Genomic DNA, 11279 nt, shown 5'->3' with positions numbered 1-11279 from the left:
AATTAATAAATTGACATACAAAGCACGTACATTTAGTTAGTTCAATTATGTCTTTAAAATAAATAGAAATTTAAAATAATAATTTTTATCTCTCTAAAATTGTTGAAGTAAAAGAGAATATAAATTGAAATGGGTATGGATTTAGACTTAGGCTAAGATATTATATTTATTATAAATAAAAATAAACAAATGCAGTATTTTTTTTTCATGAAATATTTATTTATGTAGTATAAATATTTTATTATATATGAATGAAATTATATTTATTATGTTATAATTTATATTATTTAATTATATTTAGTCTCAATTTATTTTACGAAATTTTTTTTAAGAAAATTAAGTCATTTTGAAAGAAAATAATTTATTATTTTCAAAAGAGAATGTCATTTTATATTTTTCAAACTTTGATAATCTTATTAAGACGTGAAAACGCTTATATATATATATCAATTAATAAAAAATATTTTTATCATAAATATTTTTTAAAAAAATTATTTTCATGTATAAATTATTTTTCACGAAATAAATAGAGTTTATTATTAAAATATTCAAATTCAGATTGATTGATCTTTGAATCATAAAATTTAGAGATAAATCTTTAATTTTTTAAGCTGATCTTGAATAGGGCACCAATTTTTTTGATACAATTAACTTCAATTAAAACTTAAATTCAATACTCCACAGCTTCAGAATGAATCTAACTCCAATAATACTGAACTAAAACTTATTAAAATAGGTCTAGGGGTGAGCAGATTTCAGTTCAAATTGAAAAATCGAATCAAATCGAGTCAATTCAGTTTAATCGGTTCGGTTTTAAAATTTAACCGGTTCGGTTCAGTTCGATTTTACATTATAAAAATTTCGGTTATTTTGATTCGGTTCTATTTTGAAGAGAAAAAATCAGTTAAATCGAACCAAATCAAATAGTAATTTATATGTTCAAATCGAATCAAATCGAACCAAATCAATTTTTGAATTGATTTATTTAATGGGAAATTTATGAATTATATTTAATTTTATATATATTAATTGTTTAATTTCATTTATTAATGGTTATTAGGTTCAAACCAAAGTCAAAATTAGAACAAATAACTTGAAAATCAAGTCTAAATTAAAAAATAATCAAAAATTAAAACCGATCAGTTTAAACCGAATCGAACCGAACCGAAATAGAGCGATTTGGTTCGATTCGATTTTTCACCCATTTCAATTTGATTCGATTTCTAAAATATATAATTCGATTTTTATAATTTAATTCGGTTTGGTTTAATTCGAACCGAATGCTCACCCCTAAATAGGTCTATGGATGACAATACCTAGAGTACTTGCGAAAATCACCTTATCTAAACCTGAATCCGACTAATATTATCAAAATCTAAATTCATTCGAAACATGATTAAAATTTATTCTCAACTATCCAAATTCATCCCAAATCTAATTTTTATTATCCAAAAAATAGTTGAACCCGTTTAATTTTATATATTTTAATTAATAATTTGCTTAAAAATTATTTTTTATTAACAATTTATATTTAAAAATTTAATAATTCTATAAAATATTTAAATCCTATTTTATTTCAAATAAAATATATAAAAATTTATAAATATTATTATAAAATATATATTTTATATATAATTAAGTATATAAACGAGTTTGAGTAATAGATACCGAATATTTAAAACCCAAACCCATATGAACTCATCACAGGTATTATATTTTAAACCTGAACCCGTCCCAAATTCGATTTATACTATTCAAATTTATCCTATAAGGATTCAATCAGATCGGGTACCTACAAAAATCCAACCCATTACCATTCTTAAATAGGTTACAATCGTTCAACATTTATCTATTTATAAGGCTTTGAATTCTTAACATACTGCGCCTCCAAGCTATTAACATACTATAAAATTTTCTTATTTTAATTTTTTTTAATTATGAATATTATTATTAAATTTAAATTCATTTCAAATCTAATTACATATTATCCAAACTCATTTTATAAGTATCAAATAAATTGAATACTAAAAAAATACTGGACTAGTTGTCATTTATCTACCTTACTGTCCTCCCTCATGGGAAATGGAAAATGCATTTAAGGCTTTTTATTTGAATTTTGTGGAGTAAAGAGTTTCACCAGAAACACCACTTCAGAATCATCTCATGAAATAAATGTAACAATGTGACTACTCACTTTATTCCAATGTAAATGTAACCATCTAATTTATATATTTTATATTTTAAATTTATAATAAATTAAATTTAAATAAAAAAATTCATAAAAAATATATTAAAGAGGTATTAAAATCATTGTCAAAGAACTAATAAATATTGAATATAGTGGTAAGACTCATTACACTTTTAAGGGGCGAATTCAAATTCGATCTTCTAAGATATTGTTGAGAGAGACTATCATGAACCTTGAAGGAATTAATCTTTTAAAAACTTGAAAATAGATACTGCAAACCATGATATATAAATTTTAATAATATGTGATAATATAATATAAAATTTTTTTAATATTTAATTTAAGTAATATAAAACTTTATTATAAGTTTCAGTAACTAGTTTATAGATCTCTTTGTTAATTTGAAGTATGTTAGGAAAACTTTGATTAATGGAAAATAATATTTTATAATTAATTTTTCTCTCCCAATTTTTTTTATATTTCTGATGATTGATACTTTAATAACCCAGAACCTCTTTATTTAAAGCTATCAATATATAAAAATATTCATTTTTTTAATTTAATAAATTCCACATTAACATAAATAATATGCAAATCGGCTACTAAAATTTATAAAGAGATTTTATATTACTTAAATTAAAGATTAAAATTTTGTGTTGCAAATTAATGTTTAAATATATTATTTTCATATACCCTTTGATTGAAGTACTGAATATACCTCTTGATACTTAACCACAGTAATAAAAAGTGTTAAATTAGTATAATGAATTCACAAAGCTAGGTTAACTATATTAAAATGAATGATATCTAGACTCTATAATCTTTACTATTATTATTATTATTATTTTTATTTTTATTATTATTTTCTATGGGTAGTCAAAGATTAGAAGGCTTTTGTAATGCTAAATTACATATTCTTTCCAAGGCATGAATGGGAGACACTGTTTTGAATGTTTCAAAGGGAAAATTATTAAGATCTAAGGTCCTAAATCCAACATAATTAATTAATGGTTTTGAGATTCTCTTTGTCATCATAAGGGTTCCCACTAACTCTATCTAATGAGATTAATTTATTACAACATAGAAAAAGAGGAAAATGCTGTAGAGACTGCAAACCATGCATACACCCACTTAGGCTTTTTTTATTAATATTATTATCATTTTTTATTTTCAAGTAGGTATAGTTTCTTATACTCAAATTAGCGTAACATTCAAGTAAAATCCTCCAAATAATAATGACTTTAAAATTTAAATTCTTAACTTTATAGGTAAAATTAGGAATGACAAAAATTTCTAAACTCGATCTGACCTACCTTGAACCCGATCAATTTTTCTTAACCCCATTGTGCGGGATGAGAACGAGAAAACCTTCTTTTTGCTTCAAATCTCGTAGCCTGCACCACATAATAATATATTATTATTTTTTATTAAAAAAATTTATTTCTATATATTTATATATTTAAATATTATAATTTAAAATAATATCTAAATTTTATAATTTAAATTATATTTTATTTGTTAATAGATAAATTTATATTATATACTAATAAATTAAAATAAAAAAGAAAACTGCCTACGGGGAAATCTATCTCACTTGCTCCTCAATAAAGAAGTCTCTGCCCTGACCTTGAACTCTTGTGGAGTGGAGATGGGGAGCAATCCCACTTTCAACTCGCCCCGTTGTCATTCCTAAATAAAATTTGTCTGAAAATTAACTCTATGACACTTGTCTAACCACATGTTAATAATATTACTTTTTAAAATGTGAAAGAATTTGACTTATGACATTCTTTGAGCACTAGAAATGTATTTAGTATATGATTGTCTTGTATAAAGTGAGAAAAAGATTTGCTTAGGTAGCCATCTCAAGTGTTTTTTCTTTTCTTTTCTTTTCTTTACCTTATAACCTTTGGATTTGGGCTATTTTAATTATTGTTTTTAATTAAAAAAAATATTTGTTCTCATTTATATCTCTTTTGCACCATTTTAACAATTTATTTAATATTATTATTAAAACTTATTAACAAAAATAATTTTCTAAATATATTAATTAAAAGTTATTAAATTTTAATTTTAAATTAAATTTAACATATTTTAACTATAAAATAAACCGTTAATTTTTTTTTCAAATTGTTTTTCATAATATCTAAAATAATAATTTTTTTTTTCCAAAAAATATATTTGAATCACAATCTTAAACAGACAATAATTTGACAAACAGACACTAATTACGATTTTGTCTCATAAATGGAATAGAAAACTTTATAGGAGGTCACCTATCCTAGGATTTCTCTCAAGCGAATATGCTTAATCCCAGAGTTCTTTCAACTCTCCAGGCCATTTCACCAAAAGTTCTTTCAAGGCAACTCTAGTGATTAGTTTCTCCTATTTTAATAGATGATTCGATTCATTCTTACCCCCCATTTGGTCAAGGTCTCAAGCGAACACGCTTAACCCCAGAGTTCTTTTAACTCTCCAGGCCATTACACCAAAAGACGCCTCTAGTAATTAGTTTCTCCCATTTTAATATATGATTCGATTCATTGTTATCCCCCATTTGGTCAATGTCTCAAGCGAGGCCTTGCCTCCAACTGTAAATTATTTTCTCTTACCGCACGGGATGATACAAAAAAATTACATTATTTTATTGAAAATATAATAAATCATACAACTGCATTCAACAATTATTATATATTTTTTTAAGTTAAGTCGGAAATATCCTAATTTAAATTAGGAGCTAATGTAATTGGGAATCTTAATTTGCATTTTTTTTTTTCTGCTTGGAAACCAAAAAAGCAAAAAGGCTGCCATGACTTGATTCTGAAAAATACTGAAAAAGAGAAAACATAGTGGAAACTGCAAAAGCTTCACTCTTTTTCTTTCCTTTCTCTTTGATTCTTAAATCAGTCATGTCATGTCCATCTTCAGATTCTGTTTCGCTACTGTAAAAGAAAATGGAAAATATATAGAAATTCTTCAGTTGGTCACAAGAAAATAAAAAGGATATATATTTGATCAATAATTTCATGCGTCTCTATAAGAGCTCTTATCTTTAGCAGCCACACAGTGGACCACTGCATGCCTTGCCATAGCCAAAGCAAAGGGACAGATAATAAAATTTGTCTGCTACTTCTCAAGGCTGCACAATTCCTACGGATGGCCACGGTCTGATTTTGAGTTGAAATTGAAATCAAATTAGTGATTTTAGTTTTAGGATCAGCAGAACTGAGATTAAAGCTCCATTTATTTCACAGGAGAATAATTTATTTATAAAAAATAATTTTTATTCAAAAATTATAATAAGATCATGCCACGACTAATTTTTGCACATTATTGTAATTTTTTTATAAAAATAATATAAAATTAATGATTGATTTTGACTAAAACTTGAACTCGAAACCTCATACAACAATTAACTGATAGATTATTTTAAATTCATATTATATATATCATAATTATAGAGAGATTTCTATAACAAATTTCATCAAAATTATTATTTAAGATACCATACCAATTAAATCTATTTTGGATTTAATAAAAACATGAATAACAATATGAAAAAGACATAAGGTTACGTTTGACACGACGTAATGTAATAAAATGTAATAAATCATGTTAGAATCAAAATTGTAATATAATACAATGTATTAAATATTATATTATTTTATTTAGAGGAATAAAAATGTAATATAATTACCATTACATAATATACATACATGTGTGCGTATGAAATGTAATCAAATTATTAATAATATTTTATTAGATATTATTTTAATTTGAAACTATTAAAGGTTATTTAGTTTGACTACTTACTTATAACTTTTGACTTAAATAATTTTTAAATAGTTTAAGTGTTTACTTGAAATATACTTAAAAGTAATTTAATTTACCAAAATAACCAAAAAAGATGTGTAATTGAGTGTATAGTTGTTAAAACGAGAAGAGTGTTGATATTTTTAAAAGTTATTAGGATAATATAATCATGTACTAGACCCAGGGGTGAGCATTTGGTTCAAATCGAACCAAATTAAATTATAAAAACCGAACTGAATCAAAATGGGTGAAAAATTGAATCGAATCGAACCGCTCTATTTCGGTTCGGCTTAAATTGATCGGTTTGATTTTTTATTAATTTTTTAATTTATAATTGATTTTCAAGTTATTTAGTCTAATTTTAACTTTGATTTGAACCTAATAACCATTAATCAATGAAATTAAACAATTAATATATATAAAATTAAATATAATTCATAAATTTTCTATAAAAATAAATCAATTCAAAAATCGATTCGGTTCGATTTAGTTTGATTTGACTATATAAATCACTATTCGGTTCGGTTCGGTTTGATCGACTTTTTTCTCTTCAAAACCGAACCAAACCGAAATAACTGAAATTTTTATAATTTAAAATCGAACCGAACCGATTGAATTTTAAAATCAAACCGATTGAACCGAATTGACTATGTTCAATTCGATTTTTCGATTTGAACAAAATTCTGCTTAGCCCTAACTAGACCAAAGAGTAGTTTTTAAATAAGTAGATAAGTTATAAGTAAAAAATAACTTAAGTAGATAAGTCATAAGTAAAAGGTACCTTACTGATAACTTTTGACTTATTTTAAATAATTTATTTAACTTATAAGTTAAACAAATAGTAATCTACCTGTGGCTTTCTACTTATAAGTAGATTTGACTGACTTATAAATTAAACCAAATAACTGGTGGTGGTGGTGGTGGCGGCGGTGGCGGCGGTAGCAACGATAACGGCTAGGTGATGATAGTGATGATTAACTTAATAATATGTATCGACTCTTAATCTGATTTGTTCAAATTTACCTCAATCTAAATTTTACTTTAAAATTTGAGTTAATTAATTTTCTAAAAAAATTCATTGACTTATAATCAGTAAAGTAATATGACTTTAACTCAAATTTTTTGTGCAGCAATATAATGGATAATCACAATTAATTTACAATTTGAAAATTTTTAATTCTAAAAAAAATAAAAACTCAGAAAATGATTTGCAATTCAAAATAACTTGAATATAATTTACTTATTACCTTAAAAAAATAAAGCTATAAAATCTTAATTTTAAATTTCAACTAAAGCAATTTAAATTTGTCCTCAATTTTTTGGCAAGTGCTTAGAATTTTGAGCTTATTGATCAACATCAAAATCGATTAATAATTTTTTATCAGATAAATATGTTTTAATGAAAAAAAAAAAGACCTAATAAGACTTAGTAGTAAACAGCCATATTCAATCTCAATCCTTTCCTCACCTTTTTCAACACTTCTTCTTCCAATACTGTTATTATAATAACATATAAAAATAAATTTAATAATAATTAAATTAAATATTTATATTTAAAATCATACATTTATTATTCACATATTAATTAATCCTACACAATTCATAGATCATTAAACTCCCCCCAAGGTGAATTAAGTTCACCCTTTTCTTTTCCTTTCCCCTTTCACTTTACCCTCTCCCTCTCTCTCTCTCTCTCTCTCTCTGCATAGTACAAACCCAAAGCCATCCTTCTGTTAAACAGACCCTCACTCCATCAATTACGCTCTAAAAGGGGAAACCCACAGACACAAACATCCCCCATTTCCCAACCCAAATGTTCCCCCAGAATTTACCTTTTCTCTTCTTCTTCTTCTTCTTCTATCCCTTCCACATTTCGGGTCTATCCAACCCAGACCCGGCAACTATCCAATCATTTTTGTCAAACCCATCTCCCCTTGCAACCATACCTGCATTCCCAGAACAGTCCAATGTTGAAGGCTGTCCGTTAGACCTGCCGGATGAACTCTTCCACGGCATAAAAACTGCATGTGGGAGTGGTGGAAATAGACAGCTACACAAGAGCCGGTGCTGCCCTGTTCTGGCAGCGTGGCTGTACTCTGCATACTCTGCCACCGCCCTTGGCAGGGCTGGCAGAGTAACCCCAGCAGTGGCGGGTCGTACTTCCTCATCATATCTGCCACTGCTTCCAGATGACTCAGAGACGTGCGTTGATGATCTGGGTAAAGCCTTGAAAGATAAAGGAATAGAATTGGTTAAACCAAATGAGACTTGTGACGTGGTTTATTGTTATTGTGGGATTAGATTGCACCCACTGAGCTGTCCTCAGGCATTTTCTACCAACCAACAGGGGAAGCTTGTTGGGGATAAGAGGGTCAAGAGGTTAGAGAGGAATTGCTTGAGTAGCAGCACTAATGTGAATCAATTTCCCGGTCTTGGTGGGTGCTCCAAGTGCTTAAACAGCCTTTATAGGGTAAATTTTGTATCTTTCCTTCTTCTTCTTCTTCTTCTCCTTCTTCTTTTCCTGTTTACTGTAATTGATACATTTTCCATTTCCAATTCATGGGTATTGGACTATTGGTCGAAGAATAAAGAAAGAGAAGCTAACATAGTTTTTTCTTATCTCTTCTCCAACTTGAAATGTTTTATTTTTCTATAAATTTCCCTTGATAAATCTACATTTAAAAAATTTTTAAAGTTGATCTTGTTTTGGATATTATAGAAACAATCTTTTCTTAGTTATATTAGAAAAAAAAAATTGAGGATGGTGACATATCTAGTAGTCTTTTTGTCAGGACAAATTGACTAAGTTCTAGTAGGACTTTATTAGGCCGCTGGCTGTAGTTTTCAGCGTTATTAAGTAGAATTCTATGGTCCTGAGAACCAACTGGCCTGTAATAGGATTATGATTCTATTGCTGTAAAGTGTGTTTGTTGCCCTTCTCTTTCCTTTTCTTTTTCTGGGTTGGTTTAGATTTTTCCCATCTTACATGAATTTCTGGTTTTCTTTGTTTTATTACTAACTGGGAAACATACCATTCAATAATAGACTTCAAAAGGCTTGTTCTTTCTATAGAAATTGTTTTTTTTTTTTAATTTCCTTCTTAAAACCAAGTACAATGGAAGAAAATGATTCGTATAGTGGACTCCAACTAGTTCAAGATCAGGTTATAATTTTTGTTGAATTGATTTGAGTATATTTTTTCAGTGTTCTGTAGCTTGATTCTTTTGCATTGTTGGAATGTGACTAATAGTTGAAGAGTTAGGCTGCAGATGACGACTGATTTTGATTAGATGAAACAACAAATAGGTAGGAGTTTAATATTTGATGCACCAAACTATGTGTTAGTCTCATCATTAACAAATATGTTTTTTACTTATGTAGCTTAACAACAAGAAGACTTTGAACTCAAGCAAATCAGAGGACAGGACCACCAAAATGCACAACAAAGATTGCCAGTTGATGGGTCTCACATGGCTGCTCGCAAAGAATCGAACAGCTTACATTCACACAGTTTCTGCAGTTTTACGAGCTATGATGATGAATGCAGATGGGTCTAATCCTCAGTCCTGCACTATCAATAGTGATGGTATCCCCCTGGCTGTTGGTTCTTCTGAAATTTCCAGCAATTCTTTGTCAATCTCCCATCAAGCACCTATCTATGTATCTGTTGTTGTTTTTGTAATCTGTTTGTTTCATTTGCTGCTCTTTGCATCTTCCACCAAATTTTAGATGATAGCTTTAACCTAGTGAATTGTTGTTGTTGTTTTTGTGACACTAATTTTTTTTCTTTTCTTTTCTTTTTTTTGGTTCTGTGCTGTTTTTGTGAAGGCATGCCCAGGTGTTTCTTCTGTATTTATTTTCACTCTATGTGAGTAGCATATTAATTCTATTTCTATCAAAGAAATAAGGATTAGTACACTTTAGTACCTTGTGCTTTGCATATTTTATTAATAGAAGTCTCGGTTTTTTTTTTTTTTCTTCCATTTAACGGCTTGTCTTGTCATGTTGTTAGCACTTAAGGATGAAATTACTAAATGGTGTCAATATACATTGATGTTGTAAGTCTCCATGCACTCTTAAGTTGGCGTGGTGGTAAGTGGGTCTATAATCATATTATTCACCTAGTACCAAATCAAGAAAAATGGTGGGAAAATGAATATATGGACATTTACCCCTATATTGTGAGGAAATCAATAGACGGACTAATATATAGAGCAAAATAAGAGGAGTTTACTTGCTACACCAACTTCAGAGCACAAGTAGACTTGTCACATTAACATACATTGATATCGTTTAACAATTTTATCCTTAAATATTAATGACGTAATAACACAGGTCTTTAAATGAAAAAAAATAAAAAAAAAAACTCAGGCGCTTATTATTAAAACACACAAATTACAGAGTACTAAAATGTATTTATCTAAAAAAAAAAAATTTTGTTGTTGTTGCAATTATGAATTTATGATCCCTTCTTCTTTAGAAATGATCAAAATTTAACCTATGTTTAAGTTGTAAGGTGCAATCTAGGCTTAATTTAGAGGGTTGATAACAAAAACTTTCTAAGATTTTCTTTAATATACACGTTGGTTCTTCCTATTTCAGAACTAATAGTGTTAGTCCTTATGGTTTGTTAATATCTTTGTAATGGAGACTTTGATTATAAATTTATAAGTTTTTAATTATATCTTGGTTGCTGAATATTATTATAAACTATAAAACACTTGAATCCCCATAATATTGTTAATCTATGAATAGTAGAAACTAAAGTATACTTTATGAAAAAATTACTATTTAATCTTTTTATTTTATGAAAATTAACTATTTGGCCTTTTTATTTTGAAAAATATATTAGTTAGTTCTTATATTTTTTATTTATTTACTTTTTAGTCCCTCTATTAAGTTTAAATCAAGTTTTCTATTATCTGATGTATTCAAATAAGAGAGAAATTATTGTTAAAGAAACTAAATAGTTTAAGGCTTAGAAAATGAAGGGACTATATAATTGTGTTTTTCAAATTACTGAATAAAATTTAAACTAGCAATTTAATTTAAAATTGAATTATGAATTCAGTGAATTTTGGACTTTTTACGCTTCACTAATGCTTAAAACGACTAAAGAAACTAAAAAGTAAGTAGAATAAAAATATATAGATTAATTAATATATTTTTCAAAATAAAAAAATAAATAATTAATTTTATTAAAATAAAGAGATTAAATAATAATTTTCTCTATACTTTAAAAGGTAAATTTTATTAATTCTAACTAAACAATCTCTTC

At 27.1% G+C, this 11279-nt stretch overlaps 1 protein-coding gene across 1 annotated transcript; it reads left to right on the top strand.

Annotated features, from left to right (window-relative positions):
* The first annotated feature begins 7679 nt into the window (after positions 1-7679).
* LOC110652761 (uncharacterized GPI-anchored protein At4g28100-like) lies at positions 7680-9979 on the top strand. Its single transcript, XM_021808377.2, has 2 exons — positions 7680-8471; positions 9383-9979. Exons 1-2 carry the CDS (start codon positions 7815-7817, stop codon positions 9728-9730), a joined length of 1005 nt encoding a protein of 334 aa, XP_021664069.2. The 5' UTR covers positions 7680-7814; the 3' UTR covers positions 9731-9979.
* The last annotated feature ends 1300 nt before the right edge of the window (positions 9980-11279 follow it).

The sequence above is a fragment of the Hevea brasiliensis genome, chromosome 13 (genome assembly GCF_030052815.1).
Source record: "Hevea brasiliensis isolate MT/VB/25A 57/8 chromosome 13, ASM3005281v1, whole genome shotgun sequence".
NCBI lineage: Eukaryota > Viridiplantae > Streptophyta > Magnoliopsida > Malpighiales > Euphorbiaceae > Hevea > Hevea brasiliensis.
This window is presented reverse-complemented; position numbering and strand designations above follow the sequence as displayed.